The 21,409-nt window shown below is 36.2% G+C and overlaps 1 protein-coding gene across 1 annotated transcript in view; it reads left to right on the forward strand.

Moving 5' to 3' along the window:
* DHX15 (DEAH-box helicase 15) overlaps positions 1-21,409 on the forward strand; it is a 58,868-nt gene that overhangs the window by 25,404 nt on the left and 12,055 nt on the right. The window contains exons 4-10 of the mRNA XM_077776596.1: positions 4,934-5,093; positions 5,574-5,792; positions 10,817-10,984; positions 18,165-18,251; positions 19,487-19,636; positions 20,042-20,150; positions 20,864-21,055. Coding sequence (XP_077632722.1) covers positions 4,934-5,093; positions 5,574-5,792; positions 10,817-10,984; positions 18,165-18,251; positions 19,487-19,636; positions 20,042-20,150; positions 20,864-21,055 — 1,085 coding nt within the window. The remainder of the gene's footprint in view (positions 1-4,933; positions 5,094-5,573; positions 5,793-10,816; positions 10,985-18,164; positions 18,252-19,486; positions 19,637-20,041; positions 20,151-20,863; positions 21,056-21,409) is intronic.

A 21,409-nucleotide genomic window follows, 5' to 3' on the forward strand; every position in this document is an offset into this window, starting at 1 on the left:
TTTTAAAAAATTTTTTTTTAATATTTTTATTTATTTCTAGGAGAGAGAGAGAGAGAGACAGCGTGAGCAGGGGAGGGTCAGAAAGAGAGGGAGACAAAGACTCTGAAACAGGCTCCAGGCTCTGTGCTGGCAGTCAGCGCAGAGCCCGACGTGGGGCCCGAACCCACGAACCGCGAGATCATGACCTAAGCGAAAGTCGGACGCTCAACTGACTAAGCCACCCAGGCGCCCCTATGATTTTTTTCTTTGAACCAGACCACTTGAGATGTTTTTCAAAAAACTCTTAAGTATATGTAAACACAGAACTAAACAAACAGTACCTTTGCAGTATGTAATGTTTTGTTTCCTTTGCTCACGTCAGAATTGGTGATGTTGGCTGGGATGAGGTTTGGCAATAGTTGTAGTTGTACTATGCCATTTGCATGTGCCTGTTGCAAAAAAAAAAAAAATAAGCTAAGTTGATGCTACTCAGCACACTGAGGTTTTTTTTGGTTTATTTTATTAATTAAACATTCATGGTTGGAATTATGAACTGTTTTTGACTTACTTTCCAATGATGTTTTTACTGCATTAGGCATCTACTTAATCTGCCTCTTATTTAACTTGACTTAGAGTACTGTTTCTCATACTTCAGCAAGCATCAGAATCACTTGCTGGTTAGAACAGATTGCTAAGTCTCATCCCTATTTCGGATTAAGTATGTCAGGGGGCAAGACCCAAGTTTTGTATTTCTAACCAGTTCTCAGGTAATACAGATGACTTTTTAAGCAAGTCTTCGTTTCAAGACAGAAAAACACTGGATATTAGGGTATCCAGTCAAGTGTAGAATTTGACTGTTGGGCAGTTTTCAATCATTAGTCTATCATTGAAACTTCAAAATGAGGTAATCACAGTTTTAATATCGTGATAACCTGTTTTTGTGACTGATGCCTTAGTCTGCATAAATACTCATTGTTACTATGAAAAGTGGTGAAGCTTAAAAAGGAAAATGGTTATAACTTATCTGGCATCACTAGCACCTGGATCTGTCTGTGCTCTGTGTTAGGCTATTTATTTATTTATTTTTTAGGCAGAGGGCCTTATCTATCTAGTAGTCCAGGAAATCATTGGGTAGCTTTTTTTCCCTCAAGGTTAATAAAGGCCTTAATTTTTAACACACACACACACACACACACACACACACACACACACACACACACTCTGTGCATAATTTAAAAATAGTAACCCCTAAAAGATACAAGGGAGCAGTTTTGTTAAAACACAGATAGCTGTTCCATACAAAACAACATAAAGAGTCAGAATCAAGTCACTCTGAACACAAAATCATCTCATAAATAATATGGCCAAAGTTGCCAGTAAATTTGGTATTGGCTCAGATTGGCTCAGTTAGGCAGTGTTGGATCCTTCTGTCTGTTTCCTCTTTGTAGCTTATGTAACAACATTGACAGCAGGCCAGAGGCGTCTAGATGGACAGAGGAGTACAGAGAGGGAGGAAACCTGGGGATGATGGGTGTGTGCTCTTGCTCCCTGCCTCTCCTCTGGGTTTTAAATAGGCCAGGTCAGTTGATTGTGGTCTTCACTGTTTCTGACATTTTTGACCTATTGAACTTGGGTCTTGATCTAGACCCTCATACCCTCTACTTTGTCAGTGAACATGCCTATACTTTGAACTTCTTAATGTACTTTGAAAAGTTCCTAAAGGCAACTGCTTATGTTATACTAGTGTACTTTTTATTTAAAATTTCAAAACCTCATTTAACACACAGAAAAATTTACTGTGTATAAATACAATACAGTGGTAACCACATGCCCTAAAGGAGTCTGTGATTGTGGTGACACAGAACAAAAGAATTGTCACAAAACTCTCAAGGCCTACCACCCTAGTTTTCCAATAAAATATATTTGTGTTTTTCAGATGTTAATAAGACATGCCAATAGAGACAAAATTAGAATTTTGAAGTCATACACAAGAAAGATGTTAGATGGCAGAAATCTGTTCAGGTTTGGCACACATTTAAATGCTCAGTGTTCAAGTAAGATGGAGAGGGGGAAAAGAACATACCTGTTTTTGGAGGACAATTTTGTATGACTTGCATCTGGTGCTGGGTTATTGATTTTTCTAAAAATCTCTTTCTGTTTATAAATCCACATGTACCTGGGAGATCTAGCTCTATTTCTCTGATTGAAAACAAAAGACCACCCAAGGGTTGGAGGGTCCATTAAAACCAGGGCAAAAAAATGTGTCGATGACTAACAGCATCCAATGCAGTCATTTCAGAGGGCAAAGAAAGACGGAGAAGACTAATATTTTTGTTTGTTTTAATATAATCTCTTTTCAGTAGATCACAAACTATTTTTTTTTCTCTATAGTTCCAACTCCCTCCCCCACACCAGCTAACTTTTTGCTATTGTCTTTATACGTACATTTTCTTGGGACTTTGGGGAGAGGGTGTTAATGTAGGAGGGGCCCAGGTTTGGGAACTAGTACACTGATATATATATATAATCTCTTTAATTGGCTTTGAGACTCTGGAAAGATTAACCACTAATACTGAATTTTGTTCATTAGAAAAGCAGCAATATTGACTGTATTTTTAAGAGACCTTTCAACTTTAAAAATGTAGTTTTTCCTGAAGTTCTCTATTAAGCGAGCAGTAAGCTTCCTATACCCCTGTGATGCAGTAGATAGCAGTAGCATCTCATGGAACTGGGTCATTGGGTGATGATCAAATATTGAGGTGCTGTTGTACTGTTGACAGTCTGTCTCTGGAGTCTGGAAGTCTGAGGGTTTAGCCGACCATTGAATGTGGCACATATGGTATGCATAGTTTCTAATAAAACGTGGCAAATAGTAGTTCCATTGATGTACAGTATTGGTGTTCTCCCACTTGCAGCATTTGCTCTCAGAAAAATTTGAAAGAATGAGGATTTGGGTTAGCGGTGCTTTTGAATGCCTTTACACTGTTGAAGCTTGAGGAATCTGAGCAGGAAAAAGATAAAAATAAATAGAATAGCTTTTTTTCTTAATGTGTTAAGTTAAAGTCTGATACGTTATCAGTTTTGTGACTTTTAGTATGTGAGATTGGTGGTACATTTTACAGTCTGAGAGTCTTATAAATTGGTAGCTGTTTGGGTGGTGGTTATTGCCTGTGAATGCTTGAACTTGATCTAACTGTACATATTTCACCTCAAGTAAGTAATGTGCTACTGTTGGAACTATGTATTGAGTTAACTTGCTAATTAAAATGACTTCAAAAAGATTACACTAGGATTCTATTTTGAAATGACGAAGCATGGAAACCGAGCAGCATGGTGTAAATTTGATAGTATTTAAACCAGTCTTGTTTGACGAGTGACCAGTTCGTTTTGTTTTTGTTTTTTTGGGGTTTTTTTCCCCCTTGCAAAGCAACAGACAAGCGCTTTGTTGAATCTGAGAAAGTTACTCACAAAGTAGATGAAAACTATATTATGTTTTGCTGCTGAGATAATGTGGAGAAAGATTGCCTGTCTTATGTCAGTAATAACATCTGAAGGCAGAAGTTCCTAAATGTCCTCAAATAGATCAAAGCTGTTTCAATGCAGCTACAGGCTCTTCTGTAGCTGATTCATGCTCTGTGCTGCACTGTCATTAAGGCATTGAGTCATAGTTTAATTGGCACTGTTTTTTTTCCCAGTAGTCTTAATATAAAATAATCTTGCAGGTAATGCTGTGTCAACTCTAGATATGTAGTTTACTTTAAAAAATATGGCCAAAGAAGAAAGAAGCCTAAAATACATAGAGTAGGATAGGTTTGTTTGCCAAAAGTCTTATTAAATTTAGAATTAAGTTTAAGTGAAATAAAGAGAAGGATTCACTTCTATTGTACATTGTCAATTTGGTGAATTTAAGTGCTCCAACAGATGGCATTAGCTAAAAATACCAAGTTGGTCCGTGAACAATTAGGTTAGACTCATTTGTGAAAAAGAGACCCAAAATAGCGAATTCAGAAATGATGACTTCAGAGTTTTATACTGCTTTTAAATTTGTAATTAAAATCATTAATTGAATGAACTGTGATTTCAGCATTTACAGGTGGACTTTATTTTGTCCACATGCCAAACTAAGTGTAGTTGTTTCATATTCAGGACAGTAGCAGGCGGAGTAGAATGGCTAAGAGATGGCTGGCCCACACCAGCATTTGCAAACCGCGCTGCATCTGAGTGCTCCATTAGTGGATGTGTCTTAGCCATCTCTAAACCTGGTTTCCTTCCCTAGTTCATTGAGTTAGCAGATGTCCTTTGCCTTTCTCTCTCATACCTATTTATCAGCATCTCTATAGTGCTAGTGCTGCCCCTTGTTCCATGAATGTGTTCCTTTTTGTGCTTCTTTGCCATCATTTCATTGAATTGGGTGGGGCTGGGGAAAAGAGACAGTAGACTTTTATGCTATTTTAGCTCTTTTGAACCAAGTAGCCTGTTGTTAGCTTAAGTGGGGAATTACTGAAGCTTTAAAGAAATGTAGATTTGCATGTGATAACATTTTCGTGATGTTACAAAGCAAGCGTCTTCTTAGTTTTCTTTTTTCAGGTTGATTATTTGTGTTTTAAATTTTGTACTTAACTCATTTAAGTGGTGACTTTTGTTTTGGCATTTGCGTGAAACCATGTGATCATTATATTCCATAATCATATTTAAACTTCTTTTCCTAACACATTTCACTATTACCGTCTCACTTGACAAGATTTCATAGTGTATGACTTGTTTCATATATACATATCTTTAGACATTTTTCTTGATGCTTAATTTTGCAATTGATTATGAAACAACAGCATATTTGTTTTGGGAGGTTTAATTTTGATTCACCTGATGTCTTTGCATTTTATTTTTATGTCACGAAGTTCAGTTTTCAAATGCATTAAATGAACCTTGACCAACTTGTTTTTTGTGAATATAGGTATATGACTGATGGGATGTTACTTCGTGAAGCTATGAATGATCCCCTCCTGGAGCGTTATGGTGTAATAATTCTGGATGAGGCTCATGAAAGGACATTGGCTACAGATATTCTCATGGGTGTTCTGAAGGAAGTTGTAAGACAGAGATCAGATTTAAAGGTGAAGTAATGTTCTTACTCATTTATTTCATAGATGAGCAGGAGAGAGGGCACAATTGAGAGAGGGGCAGAGGGAGGGAGAGAGACAATCCCAAGCAGGCTTTGGACTCTCAGCGCGGTGCCCAACGCAGTGCTCCGTCTCATGACTGTGAGATTATGACCTAAGCTGAAATCAGGTGTAGGATGCTTAACCGACTGAGTCACCCAGGTGACCCTAAACTTTCGTATTGTTTCACAAAAATATATTATAGTTTATTGGATATCTGGTTTATCTCTAATTTTTTAAAATGTAAGTAAGTCTTTTACTGTAGCTCAGCATTTCTGTATTTGATTTTTTAATTGGTTTATTTGTATGAAGGCTTTTGTAGGCTTTTTTATAATTGATGTATATAGAGCTGTAAAGATTACTTGTCTTTTTTTTCTAAAGACCACATAAGAATCTTTGAGGACAGCTTTAAATAATTTACTGTTTTCTTTGCAGGTTATAGTTATGAGCGCTACTCTGGATGCAGGGAAATTCCAGATTTACTTTGATAACTGTCCTCTCCTAACTATCCCTGGGCGTACACATCCTGTTGAAATCTTTTATACTCCTGAACCAGAGAGAGATTATCTTGAAGCAGCCATTCGAACAGTGATCCAAATTCATATGTGTGAAGAGGAGGAGGGAGATCTTTTACTTTTCTTAACTGGTCAAGAGGTATTGTCATTGTTTGCTTTGTTATTTAGCTTTTAAACATATTAAATTATACAACTTTTTAAACCTAAGAACTTGGGGCATATATTAACCACACATTTCTTATCCCAAGGCACAAAGGTTCTCTTCAGTTTGATATTTATGTATGAAATGTATAGCCCTTTTATGTATTCTGTGGATACCTTTATATCATTAGTGTTTGTTAATATCCTAAGAATAAATTCTTTTAGAATTTCAGGATTTAGCAGTTGTAGTCTCAACTTTGGAGAGACTTGGGTGTGGTAAGTAGTGGTGTCTGGTAATTTGCAGTTTTGCTGAGGTAGGACTTTGAACCACATAGCCACTGTGAAATCAGGTTATTATAGGTAGTTAGCTTTTGAGGGAACTTGAGTAACCTGGATGCCCATCCAACGTCAAAATGAGTTTGGTGTTTTGTTTGGTCATCTGTGTGTGTGCTGAGGATTGGAAGGAATCACTGAAATTTCTTAATTAGGATTTACCCATTTTATGATACTGATACACATTTTATTTTCAAGTGCTGCATGTTATAAACTTGTTTCCCACAGTAGGTTTATAGGTATGCTGTGATATTCTTGAGCTGAAGTTCAGGAAAAAGCTGTCTGGATAAATCAGTTTCAGAGAGCCTTTTTTTGCTGGAGGGTTTTCTTAGAATTTGTCTTTTGTTTCAATAGGCTTTTTGGATTTTCTAGAATGTGCTTCTCAAACTGACATACATGCAGATCACCTAGAAAATTTGCGGATTCTGATTCAATAGGACAGGTGGAGTCCGAGATTGGATTCTCTGTTCCTGACAAGCTCCTAAGTAATGCTGAAGCTCTCCAGGTTTGAGTAGTACAAGGTTCTGGAGTGGTTGTGTTCTGTTCGACCTTTCTTCAGTGCCACACATGTTCTGTGACTGTGCTGTTCAGAGTGGTAGTCCGCAGCAGCTTAGGGCTTGTGAGTATTTAAAATGTGGCTAGTGAGAGGAGAGACTGAATTTTAATTTTAGAGCATTTTATTTAAATAGCTACACGTGACAACCCTCTTCCTCTTTCAGCGTTTGTATGGCCTACTAGTTAGGTATTGTTTTTACATTTTATTTACTTATTCTGAGAGAGATTGAGAGAGAGAGCGAGAGCGTGCAAGAGAGCAGGGGAAGGGCAGAGAGAGAAAGAGAGAGAATCCTAAGAAGGCTCTGAGTTGCCAGTGTAGAGCCCAACGTGGGGCTCCAACCCACAAACCATGAGATCGTGACCTGAGCTGAAACCAAGAGTCGAACACTTAACCAGCTGAGCCACCCAGGTGCCCTTGTTTTTACATTTTTAAAAAGTTGGAAATAAGACCGAAGAACATGCAGCAGGCAGGCTATATGGATGCAAAGCCTATTGTTTTGTCCCTTATGGTGAAAAGTCTGACCCCTGCCCCAGGACATTTCTCAAGTGTGGCCAGTGGACTTTCTGCCTAGGGGAGGAGAGTTTGTTAAAGCAGCTTCTTGGTCCTCTTCCAAACTTGCTGAAATAGGTGAAATCTGAGGCAAAATATGGGAATCTGCATCTTGGATGAGGTCTCCAGGCTACTTGCATATTTCCCTAGGTTTAAAGGTCACAGTCTCAGAGGAATGTTTAAGCCTGTGTAATTCCTGTGGTACATTAATGGCAGCTCAAAACAGTTGTGGGGAATTGCCCTAGTTCTCCCAGGTAGAAAAATCAGAGGTCTTCTATTTGATATTGCCTTCCTCTATTGGCATGTGAATTATTTTATTTGTATTAAGTTTCTACAGAAATGCTTGGTATACATACTATTCGAGCATATGCTATTGCTTTAAGAGCTATAAATACTGAGTAATTGTTTATTCCTCATTTCTTCAGCATTCATATGATTTATGATTTGTACCCCATTGACCATGATTCCTTCTCTATAGAGCAAGGGTTTTCAACCTCATTGCAATTTACATGGCAATTCAGTCATTTTTTGTTGTTGCGGGGTAGCCTGTACATTGTGGCATCTTTGACCTTATCCATTAGATGCAGTAACATTCCCTCCTTCAGTTGTAGCAGCCAAAATTGTCTATAGACATTGCCACATGTCCCCTGGGTGGAAAATCATTCCCAGTACAGAGTCATACTTTTTCTTCTGGGATATAAAACATGTTGCAAATTCAGTGTTATAGATAAACCTCTGTTGGTACTAGTCTTCCTTTTTATGCATTTTGAATGGAAGAATTTTTATATATTTTGTAAACCAGAGTATCAAAATGCTTTTTTGATGGTGTATAAACAGTATTTACGCTCTAATGCAGTGTTTAGGCTCTTGAGGTATTCATTTTGTCCTTTTGTGTCTGGTCTCTATAGTTTCTTGCTTCACCTAGAGTACATAGTGTATTTTCTTAAATGACTTTTTAAAATAGCCATTATATTCAGAAAACTAAGCATATTAGAATTTTATCAGAAATACCAGATAGTCTCATGGTGTGGACCTGAAAGGCTTTTCTGTGATTTGACTTCATATACTTGATGTTTTGGCAGCTATCCTATATTTGGGAAAAGGGAGTAAGCCCCGTGGTTTTCAAATGTGTGCTGGACTGTATGTTTTCCAATAAAGTTATTAACTGTAATTGTAACTAGGTTTGTATGTGCTCTGTTATATTTTTAAATACCCTTTAGGTGACTAGTCTTGAATTATAAAGATCTTGAGGGAGAAAGTAGCAGAGTACCTAATGTATTTTGTCACTGATTGTGTTTAGTAGAGCTGACTTAAAGATATATAAAATATTATTTTTCATGTCTGTGAACCTGTGTTATTTTTACATGGTCAGTATTTTACATGGTAGATTCTTAGAATTCAGGACTTCTGTCTTTGTAAACTTAAATAGCACCCATAAAATTTTAAAATTATTCTTAAGAGCATTTTACCATTATGGCCACTTAATAATGCTTGCATACTAATCTGAGTTATTTAGGGTAAAGGAGATCAATCTTAATTGGTGAAAAGGTCAGGAAGAATTTTACTTGTTTTTTATGTTAATGCATAAAATCTGGATTTAGGATTAAAATTAAGTGTTGCCTTGTGGAAGTCCTTAGGGGGGGCTATACTTCTGAATTAGATAATAATTATAATTGAAATATCAATTGTTTGTAAATGGTTATACGAAGATGTTAAAACCATTCTTGAAGCAGCACATTCTTTTACCGTAAATTTTGCATTCAGCAAAATGTCTTTTTCTTATGCACTGAGTTTAGCCTCCTCAAATTACTAGTCCAAATTTATTTATTAATCTATATTAATACTTTTGGAGCTGAAAGGTTTAAAAGCTCCTTAGCTTCTGTCTCAATACTCAGTCTTGCTCAAAACTAACACTTGGTTGCTTTATGCTGATGAATGTCAGTGAGCTTTGTTCTTTTCTGAACTTCCTGTGTTTTCTGTGGAAATTTGGTAAACTGAGGGAAAAATTTTGTTGCAGTTTTAAAAGTAAGTGTTTAGAACTTTGCTTATGTAAAAAACAAGTGGTGTGGGAGTTTTTTTCTCTCCTCTTTAGAGATATCTTTATATACCATGCAGTAGTGCTTGTGTTTTAGTTCTGTACACATTTGACAGATTGCATAGTCTAGTCCCAAGTAAAGTTGGAGTTATCTTGTTAAAATTCTGGAATCTGCAAGTGTATGATTTGGGGCACTTTGTTTTCTAATATATGAAATTTGGATGTTTGGTGACTTTGGACCTTTTATGTTCTGGTCAAATACATGGTTAATTAAGTAAATTAAAAACATTCTGGATATTGGAATCAATTTTCCTATTTTCTTTTTGTTAATTTTAGTAAAAGCTGACTTGGGGTTTATATTCAAATCTTTTTGATTTGGAAGAAATCTAATTTTGTATTTGCATGCCAGCAGGGGGCATTCTAATCTAGATACAGCATTTAAAAGCTTTTTTCCCCCCTAAAAATACTTGTTTTACTTGTTATATTTTTTCTTTCAATCAGCATTCTTTGATTTTCTGTTAAAACTTCAGATTTCAAAGGGAACTGTTAACATCAAATCCTTAATAATAATTTTCTGTGATAATTTTCAAGACCCTTACCTGTTTTTTAATGAAATTACTATGTTTGAAAGAGGGGAAAATTTTTGCTTTTAAGTGTCCAGAAACTTTGTATTCTTTAGCATGGAAACAGAATTGAACTTTGATTTAAAACCATTTCAAGGACAACTGTTTTAACTTGTTGTAATAAAAATATAGACTACATTTACCTGATAAATTTTTCCTGTATTTTGTTTAATAATTTTGATTTTTAAATAAGAGATAACTTTGTTGATAAATAGAGCTACTGATTGGGTCATTATTGAATAGGCTGCCAAATCATTTAATATACTTCTGAGTATAACCAGATTAATGTTTCAGTAAAATTTAAATTTGTGCCCCACCCCCTTGCCACTCCCTTAGAGCCTACACCTACCTCTCTTTCTCTGTCTCCCACATACTCTTGAGTATTCATTGTCTTCTTTTTAAAAACTGGATTTGAATGCAATGCAATGGAGTTTTCTGTGGTGGAGAAGATGGCTAAGTTATTTGGGTTAGCCTACTTCTTAAATATGTGTTGATACTGTAAAGGTGTTTGTTCTCATTAGGCACAATGAAGCAAATCTTCCATATAATTACATTAGTGATACGTGACATTAAAGCCTAATTGGCTTATTTAAAATATCTAGCACATCAATTTCTTTTAGATTGTGAAAATTGAAAAGGTTATGAGTGCAGTTAAATATTCCTGGGTGAGAAATTTTAATTTTAGTACAATTTGTTGAGAATTAATTAGGACATTTGACTAGATAGAAAAGAGTGTGGAATGCCAATAAGAGTTATTTATTTGATTATAGAAATGAAAATTTTTTCAATAGTTTTAGAAACCTCAGTGAAGTTTACTGAGTTTTGATTTACCAAATTTAAAATACTTGTACAGAACTAGGAAAATGATAAATACTTAAATGTTTCAATGTATATTTTGTTTTTACACTCACCCTTTTATTTTGTAGGAAATTGATGAAGCCTGTAAGAGAATAAAGCGTGAGGTTGATGATTTGGGTCCTGAAGTTGGTGACATTAAAATCATTCCATTATACTCTACACTTCCACCTCAGCAGCAACAACGCATTTTTGAGCCTCCGCCTCCAAAAAAGCAGAATGGAGCAATTGGAAGAAAGGTTAGCATAGCAATGTTCTCTATAAACATTTCATTAATACAGAAAGAACTGTGAGATATGAAAGTATATTGAATTATTAAGGACTAAGTTATGGGTGATCGTGATCTGGATTGCACACTACAAAATAACTGTATTTCAAAAGTAAACATTAAACAGTATACTTGGAATTTTGCATAACTTTTGACTGTAGAGTAAGAGCATGTACTGTTTCCCATACCCTCCAGCAAGCCCCTCCTTAGTAAATGGGAGTTTGATTAGGATAGGTAAAGAAAAGAGGGAAATGGTCTAGTGTTGTTGTTCTCTCCATTAGTAAGTGGGTTTCTGTAGGCCTGGAATGTAGATTCTCTTAGTATGGATGTCTGCCTGGCTTAGGAAGGGAGTGAGGGTTTTCCAAACCTGTTTCGGGGTTCTTTGTTGGGATGGGAAGGGTATCTGAGTAGCAGTTTGAAGCAGAACATCTATCCTTTTGTTTTTTTAAGAGCTGGGTTTTCTAATAGATTCTTTGAAAATAAAATTATATTGTTTGAAAAGGTTTGAAAAATTGTAATAGTGGAGCCCGTCATTAGGTTAAGTAATAGCTGTGTATGAATGAAATTTGTTAAGATTCTTGATCTCTGGTTTTAAAGTTTTCATTTTTTTAAAAAAAATTTTTTAACATTCATTTTTGAGAGCGAGAGAGAGACAGAGCGGAATGGGGGAGGGGCAGAGAGAGAGGGAGACAGAATCTGAAGCAGGCTCTAGGCTCAGAGCTGTCCACACAGAGCTGGGCACAGGGCTCAAACCCATGAACTGCAAGATCATGACCTGAGCCGAAATCGGATGCTTAACCAACTGAGCCACCCAGGTGCCCCTTAACGTTTTCATTTTTTAAAGTAGGTATAATTTACCTTCATCACCTTGGGAGATTATTATCAAGGATTAAGCTTTGTGTATACAGGGTACTGCTCTATCTAGAACAAACTAGACCACCAATGGTAGCAGCTATAAATTCCTTGAATACATTCATGTAGAAAAAAGTCTTAGTTGAAATATTACTTATGATTAACTTACAAGTCAAATTTGGAATTTATTGCTTATTTCTATATTCAGGACTAACAGATTCTCACAATTTTTTTATGCTTTTTTCAGTCTTTTGCTAATGTTTATGTTTATCATGATTATTGAAAAAGTATACATTATCAAGATACTTAAATATATCGGGGTTAATTATTTCTTTACATGGCTGTGTAAAAAATGAACCAGATACATTTTCAAATTAAAGGAACTTGCTGAAAAGATATACAACACCAGCCTAGTGTAAATTAACAAGAGACTAATCGGGAAGAAATCACCTTCTGAGATTTTCATAGATCAGCAAAATTAGTATGACTTAAAAAAGTCTGATCATAGCTTCATTCTGTTGAACTTTCCCAGTTATTTTTGTCCTAGTGCTGTCTCCAGAACATGTTAAAATATATTTCCCTGTTAATTTATGTGCATTCTGAACTTTGGGGAAAACTTGAAGGTTAAGTGATAGTTTTAGTATATAATTCTGAAGTTGATCTGTTGACTGAAAAGTACTTACGTGTGAAATTCTTAGCATAATTCTATATCAGTGGTTGTATATAAAGTAGCATTTTCTTATATATTTGAATAGTAAAGAGGAGTAGCCTGCAGGCAGATGATTTAATTTTTCTTGAAATTATGTATACTTTGCATATCTGCATTTGTTTTAATTTGAGGGTTTTGGTTTTTTTTTAACCACTGAGTAAAATTGACCATATAGCAAGCTTTGCCAAATTTGTATCTTTTCATGTAGTTCTTTTCATTCCATTTTTAGGTTACTTTGAGAAAAATGGGCCTGAGCTTATTGAAGTATATGTCATACCTGAGCTCTTTTGCTTTGTTAATTATTAGTATATTGGAAAGTCAAGTTTAGCCTGGTGCCAGTCCAGTACAGGAAACATTTTCTAGGATCTGCAGCTTAAGCTCATGGAATAGAATTTATTGCTTTTTGTGTTCTTGTAAATCATAAGGATATTGAGGAGAGTTTGGTCTTACTGAAAAGAATGACTCAGCAGTAGTTGGATATATGTGTGTTGAAGGCCATAGATGATGAAGGGACCACTGGAGTCCCCAAAATTTGGGCTCACATTGGTATCCTATCCTGGGCTTTTAATTCAGAGCCAAACCAAGGGCCATAGTGCTGCTGTATCATCCGTTGGTGGTGTTTCATTCAGCTAAAGCTACAGGACCTCTTGTTGGGAATTCCTTTTCTAAACTTCTTGGCATGAGTCAGCTTCATCTTCTCGAGGCTGAGAAGAGCACCATCACAGCCCTCCTGGATGATCCAGGGAGAGGGAAGGAAGACTTCCTTGGCGTGTGGTGTGTTATTGTCAATGCGAAAAAAGGGATTTGAAGCCCGGCATGTTTAAGGAAAAGTAAACATTTTTATAGAAGCCTAGTTTAGTTTACAGAAGAGGATTCACTCCTCTAGACCTGTTTGTGGTGTCAGGTGGAGAAGCTGGCTGGAGGAAGGTAGGAGTGCCAGCTGAGACCCAGAGACAGCAGAAACACACCCTGGCCAAGCACCAACTGGCACTTAGGATGAGCAGATGATGGAGCTGAGCAGGTGACCGGGACCGTTAGAGAGGTCAAAGAGATCAGCGGGATTGTGGGGAAGGAGGAAGAGTAAGGGTGAAGATGCGTACAGGTTCTGTGAGGACAAGTGGTTGGGTACTGGAACAGGAAGAACTGGCATTTGGTTGCCATTTTCCTTTTGTTGGATTATTTTAAACAAAAATGCCACAACTTTGATAATATCCTGTTTACATTATAAAATATAGGACTAGAGGCCAAGTCTTGCTGCTTCTGTCATGAATTCATTATACCACCAATTACTAGAATGGAGCTTTCATTCACGAATCTTAAACTGTCACTGATTGATATTCACAATTGATTTAAAAGTACAAAGGAGCATTCAGGGATTTATGTTCTGCTTCCAGTTGCGTAAAACAAAATACAATTTGATTCTTTTTTTTTTTGTTAAATTTGTTCTAATATAAGGATAATAGCTAGCATAAAATAGAATGTAATAAGTTAGAATGTTTGGAACAAAGGGAATATTTAATATAGTTTTTAAAATTCCACCAAAATAAGTATAATTCCATGTTTATGTTGGGGCACCTTTTGTAAGGTAGTGCCTTATTATCTTACTGATTGTGTTAACTTATGCAACATAGACTTTATGATTGTAGTAAAATAAAACAGCTTTTTAGTATTAAAGTTTTAAAATTAGGCAGTATTAAGATTTTATGGGCATTGGGGACTTAACTAGCATTCCTTTTGCAAATAGTTACTGAGTTCCTTTTATGTGGACTTCTAACACAGCACTGCTGGTAAACAGTTTCAGACTTTTAGTGATCAAGAAAGTTGAGAATGTGTGTATTTTTGTGAGGATAGATCATGTTACCTGTTTTTTTTTTTTTGTTTTTTTTTAATGTTTATTTTTGAGAGAGAGGGGTGTGTTCAGGGGAGGGGCAGAGAGGGAGGGAGAGAGAGAATCCCAAGTAGGCTCCGCCAGCGCAGAACCCTACGTGGTGCTCCAGTGCATGAAGCTTGAGATCATGACCTGAGCCGAAATCAAGAGTCAGATACTCAACCAGCTGAGCCACCCATGTGCCCCCCATTTTACCTCTTTTGATCATGCTTGACATTTATTTACGTATTTGATTTTAAGTTCAAGCTACAGTTTTATGTTAAGCATTAAAGTTTACTCATTAATAAATTACTTGTATGCATCTTTTGACTATGACTTAAAATTGCTGTTTTATAGATTTGATGTTACTAAAATCCCAGCCACTATTCTTTGATTTTACTTAGGTTTCATTAATTTTGTCCATACAAATAGCTGATTTTTCTGTAGCTTATCTTAGAGTTTACTAATTAACATGGCTCAAAGCATACACTGCTCAATAAAAAAGAGAAATGGTCCCTGTGGAGATGGTTCTATAGTTCTAAAGAGAGGCTTAATGATCCACTATCTGAAGATAACTTACTGTGGTGTTGCTGGGACATGTACAAAAAACGAAGTTAATGTCCTTACTGAATTAGCGACCCCTGCAAAGTTCCCTGGGGTTTAAAACTCCAGACTAATTGAACCTAATGCCTTATTGTGTCCAAGTAGAATTCAAGTAGAGCAACTCAACTACTACTCTGAAGTGGAATTCTTGAAATAAAAGTGAATTTCATTGGAAGGCATTTTATTGAGGGGGAAGGGGTTAAATCTAGATGAAAGTTAAATCTTAACATAAAAAGAAATTGGCAGTGATGTCAAACTTTTTTCCACGGAGTTTATTCTATATTTAGGGGTTATTTACCTGAAATAATTGCTTTCCCAATGAGGTTTGAATACTTTTTAAGGCTCTTTGAGCACTTATTGCCACGTTACAGTCTAGAAAGCTTGTACCATTTATATATATTCCCACTGGTCATACATAGGTCCCTTGACAAATTCAGGATCATTTTGTGTTCTGGCCAGTTCCTAATTAGATCATATGCCACTTAACATCTAGAACATACTTAGGCTTGCATTAGTCCGCTGCTAAGGTTTCAAGGGAGCTGGGTAACTTTTATCATTTCCTTAATTTGTTCTTGTGCATTATGTATGTATGTTTTCTTTAGCCTTAGCTAGCATTACCTCTCTATCTGTAATAGTAGAGTCATTAGAAGAAGCACCCTAAAAGTTGTAGAGTTTGTTACATGAGTTTTTCCTTTTTTTGCCCCCCAAATCTACTTCCCCATGGTTTCAGAACCCTGCCTTTTCCTCATAGACACCTTAATAATTATTAAATCAGTATGGTAGGTAAGTCCTGCTCAGATGTTTTTATTGCCTTAAAGTTTTTAAACCAATTTACTTATAAGTCTTTGGAAAAAAACTTGAAAGTCCTATTTCTCTGTGGTCTTTTTTAACATTATATTGACTTTTGGACGGCTGTAGACTTGATAATGACATGGGGTTTGCCAGGAGGGCATGATCTGAAACACTTGGGGAATCACAAATCCACACCTCCTCGGACATATTCTGTAGTTTGTCACATACACACCAAAAGAAAATGCATGCACATGAAATGAACTTATTTTCTGGAGAAAAGTTATTTTTAAATAACTCTAAAGAATTGATCACATCAAGAAATTTTTATCACAGTTTTCTGTTCTAGAAGAAACCTGTGAAATACAATTTTTTAATTTCATCCATTGTTCTAAATAATATATCCAGAACCATAACGGTTTCACCCCAAAATCCCAGAAAACCCTAAGAAATTACAAACATAAATATTGGTTCTGTAACAAGTTTATAAGGAAATTTTATATTATGTAAATTTATTTGTTACAACTTTGTCTTCACTAGATTACTATTCAGGAGTCCAAAAAAATAGAAAAAAGAAATCAAGGTTTGGGAGTATTAAAAATCTTTCCACTGGAACTCAGCTTTGTAGGTTTACTCCCTGGCTCTGCCACCCGACTCCTAAATTCATTTCCCATTCCACCACAGCACACTGACTTTGTAGAAGACTGTTAAACTCAGGATATTTATTCAAATTCTTCTGTCAACCTTATATGCCTTGCTTATGTTTGCTTCACTTCTAGTGAGTGAACCATGTGTGGGTCATCTAAGTATCTTAAAAAATATTTCACTAACCTCAAACCTCCATGTTTTTTACTCATTTGCTAATTAGCAGTCTTTGCAACTGCCCAATAAAAAAAGGAAGGATTTTGGTTTTAGATGTGCGAATGATCTAAAATATTACCATGTTATTGGCTTTCTAGTAAGTTTAAGACCTCCAAGATTGCCTGGCGGTATGAGTCTTTTAATTTTTTAGTTGTTCCTGTGGACATTTTTGCCTACATGCTCTAGTTTAACCTGAGTCTTCTACTGCTAGTGTTCTTTCCCTTCTTTCTTATGGCAGACCCCACCCTACCCTCAACAACTCTCCTAAGGGCTGGTTTTCTCAGTAAGCTTCCTTTGTTTTTGCTGTGGAAGTAAACCCTTTTTTAAGTCCCACAGTGAGTCTTTGGCATTACTTCTACTTTCTGCCCATGTCTAATCTTCCTTTACAAATGGTAAAAGCTGTAAGAGCAGGCTCTGTATCTGATTTCATCCTCTGTGTCAACTGCTTGCATATATAGGCATCTCCACTTAATGGCAATTTTCTGTTCCTGAAAATCAAATGTTCTGGGAAAAAATACTAATGAGAATCCCATTTTCATATTGTTTAATAAAAAAAAGTATGTGACATACTACTCTCAAACCCCAACTAGTTTCCTAAAATATATCTAAAATCTGTCATACATTTACATAAAAAAACAAGCTACCATATTAATATGTAAATGATTGTTCCCTGGCAATAAAAGGTTATGATGATTCTTGACAGTTGCTTTGTATCCAGTGACGTTTTGTTTGAGACACTTTTAAAAATATCTGCAGTTGATTCTTAAGATCTGCCAGTTCTTGAATTATAACTTGAGATTTAACACACAACCACCCCCCCCCCCCCCCCCCCCCANGATACAAAATTTCCTCGTAAATCTTGTCAGAAAATACTGAAAGGTGTACGTGTTGTAGAGTTTGGATAACCAAATAATGTTCTGTCTCGGAGAGGTTTCTGTAAGGTAAGCTTGTGTTATATTGTTATTTTTCTTTTGATAATATCCTTCTATTTAAGAAATCAAAACATAATGTGATTGATAAGCTGAAGTAATAGCTTTTGTTGAGAAAGAAATTTGCTGTGATGGGCCAAATGAAAATTTGAATTGAGATCTTAAATATTCATTTGTCTTTATTGCATTGGCCGTTAAGGATGAAACCTTATTTTTAGTTTATTTATTGGATTGAAATTCATTGTTCAGTGAAAGTTTATGGCTGTTATTTTAAGTTTTTTATTTATTTTGAGAGGGAGCAAGCAAACGTGGATGAGTGCAGGGGAGGGGCAGAGAGAATACCAAACAGGCTCTGCACTGTCAGCAAGGAGCCTGATGCAGGGCTGGAACTCATGAACCATGAGATCATGACCTGAACCGAAATCACGAGTCAGACCCGTAACTGACTGAGCCACCCAGGCACCCTGTCATGGCTATTTTTACTGTCATTTGAATTTTACCCAATTTATAATACAATTTATATATTATTTCTTTCTAACAGGTAGTTGTGTCAACTAACATCGCAGAGACATCTTTGACAATAGATGGTGTGGTATTTGTGATTGATCCTGGATTTGCAAAGCAGAAGGTACATATTTTAGTACTTTAGTTGTATATTTCATTACATTAGTGTTGGCTTCACAGTACTTAGTGTCTACTCATTTAATGACTAGAATTTACTTTTTGGAATTATTTTTCTGTTGTGTTTTGTTTTCAGACTTAGTGATGATGAGCCCTTTGTATTGTAGCCGGCTCTCATTTAGTAAGCCCATGCATGATGTTTAGTCCTAGACTGCTTTTTTTCCCCCCTTTTAAAGATTGCTTTGTTTTTTTTTCTTTGTTTGTTTTTGTATAGCAGTGGTGAGTGTTTTGGTTTCTGTTTTCATTTAAGGGGTAGTAATAAGAGGACAGGATTGTCATTCCGTTGATCAGTCACTTAGCCTTTGCAATTAGACTTTCTGTTATGTGCCAGGAATAGTATCTGAAAAGGTGTTCTGTTAGTCTCTAGTTTAGAGTACTGAATACCAAGGACTTTGGCCAAATGAAGTGACTACTGAATAAATACTGGGTATGTTTTATTATTCAGACATCTTTGATTATATTTGATTACATTGTGTAGGTATAATTGAGAATTTGGTGCACATAGTATTATGTTTCTGCTGGAAATTTTTCTCTTTAAATTGGCAGTATGTAACTGGTTTCTTGTGGACTAAGTTCAAAACATTTTTCTTGAATGGAACATCAGGTGTTGACATTAATAGGTTCTTTTCAGGCAAAAGCCTTCAATGGTGTTTGTCCACTATATGAAAACAAGATAAAACTGGTAGAACTGAAATTATTTATTTATTTTTTTAACTTTCAGTTTTGAGAGGCAGTGACAGAGCTCGAGTGGGGGAGGGACGGAGAGGGAACACAGAATCTGAAGCAGGCGCCTGACTCAGAGCTGTCAGCACAGAGCCCAGTGCGGGCCTCAGACTCAGGAACTGTGAGATCATGACCAGAGCTGAAGTCAGATGCTTAACTGACTGAACCACCCAGGCGCCTGAACTGAAGTTGTTTTAAATTTGGAAGAGTAAAGATGATATAATCTCTGCGTGTAAGAACCTTTACATGTTAGCTTCAGTCTTCAGAATGATGGAGTCAGAGTTTCTGAAAGAAAGTTAAGGCACAAGAATGATTAATTCCCAGATTCCATTCACAGCCTTTATTGGTACTACTTCATTTATTTTGGGATTAGCTGTGGAGTTTGTGTACCTCTTTTAGATTACAGTTTTGTGTTTAACTGAAGAAAAAAAATTCTTAGCGTTATTTCCATTCCAATAGGTGTATAATCCTCGAATCAGAGTTGAGTCCCTTTTGGTGACAGCCATTAGTAAAGCTTCGGCTCAACAGAGGGCTGGCCGAGCTGGGCGTACCAGACCTGGGAAATGCTTCAGACTTTATACAGAGAAAGCTTATAAAACAGAAATGCAGGTAAGGGAGTTTGCTGTATACTTAATATGTGTTTCGAAGGTTTAGTTGAATTTGTTACCGGTAGAAAATTGTTTTATTTACTTCATCCTGCCTTTTGGCACCGTTACCTCCTTACTTTTTCCCTGAAAGAGGTGTATGGTGTGATCTACCAGTATAGCTCTCTGTTACAGTCCTAAGTTGAAGTGAACAGCAGCAGAAACACTTTGAACTTTATAAAGCTAGTTTCACAGAAAGGGTCTGATTCCTTTCGAGTATATTCCACATGTATTTTTCTCATGTGGATCAGTGGTTTAGAAGTAATGCCAAAGTAAATAGCCAAAGAGGCAGAGAACAGATAAGTTTTGTTTTCTGGAGCGAGAGGATTAAGGCATGTTTAACAGAATAAACATTTTTGTTTTTTGCTAGGATAACACCTATCCTGAGATTTTGCGTTCTAATTTAGGATCAGTTGTGTTACAGTTGAAGAAGCTTGGTATTGATGATTTGGTGCATTTTGACTTTATGGATCCTCCAGGTATGAATTCTCAAAGCATATTTTAGTAAATCTTTTAACCAGGATTCACTAGTTCTGCATTATATTCATTACCCACATGCACACACATACACAACACCCCCTTTTCTTCTTCTTTGTGCATCCAGAGAAGTTTTTTATATTAGGATTAAACTAAGAACGTGACAATTATATAAGAAAATTCTTTTTAATTTGTTTTCTTAGAATAACTAAATTATTCTGGGAATTATTGATTGCACAGGAAAATGAGAACTTTACTATTTTTTTTTTTGTTTGAGAGGAAGAGCGAGTGGAAGAGAAGCAGAGAGAGAGAGAGAGAGAGAGAGAGAGAATCCTCAGTAGGCTTTCCGCTCAGCACGGGAGGTGGGTGGTGCTAATGCAGGGCTTGATCCCACAACCCTGGGATCATGACCTGAGCTGAAATCAAGAGTTGGATGCTCAGCTGACTGAGTCACCTAGGCTCCCCTTTTTCTGATTTTATTTTTGTTAGCAATTACTTAATTAGGAAAATGACAGTTCTATCTACTGTGTAGGAAAATTTTGCAAGTTTCTGTGATTCATTGTTCGCTAGATCTCTGTAACTGAATTTGATGACAGGTTGAATTTTGAGTTTGGTCCACTGGAGAATGAAAAATGAGATTGCTTGTAATAGTTTGTAGTTTATCACATTTTTGCTTATTAAGACAGTTTGTCTAATAGCTTGCCTTTTCCCCCAGCTCCTGAAACTCTGATGAGAGCCCTAGAACTTTTGAATTACTTGGCTGCTTTAAATGATGATGGAGATCTGACTGAATTGGGATCCATGATGGCAGAGTTTCCTCTAGATCCACAGCTGGCTAAAATGGTTATTGCAAGCTGTGACTACAACTGTTCTAATGAGGTCCTATCTATTACTGCTATGTTGTCAGGTAATAGAGGGAAAGGAACTAAACAAAGCCCAGCTCTTCACAGTTTGGGTGGACTTCACATTTGGTTTTCTTTTTTAATATTTAGTATGATAGTGGATTTTATAGATGGTTTTGAGGAATTCATTTTGTTTCCTAAGTGTCTTGTAAATAGTATTATAAAGACTTAAGATTAAAAAAGTAAAGTAATTCATTGTGCACAAAATATAGTAAAAACATTGGCTCTCTTGAGTGCAAATAAAAATGGCAGGAAGGAAAGAATAAGTCTGAACGCAGTTGTAACTGACTTCTTTGATAGGTTCATCAGTTGTGCGGTTTATTACTGAAAGTACAAGAAGAATCTGTTCTAGTACTTGG

Source organism: Crocuta crocuta, unplaced genomic scaffold (assembly GCF_008692635.1).
Source record: "Crocuta crocuta isolate KB4526 unplaced genomic scaffold, BGI_CrCroc_1.0 scaffold57, whole genome shotgun sequence".
Taxonomy (NCBI): Eukaryota; Metazoa; Chordata; class Mammalia; order Carnivora; family Hyaenidae; genus Crocuta; species Crocuta crocuta.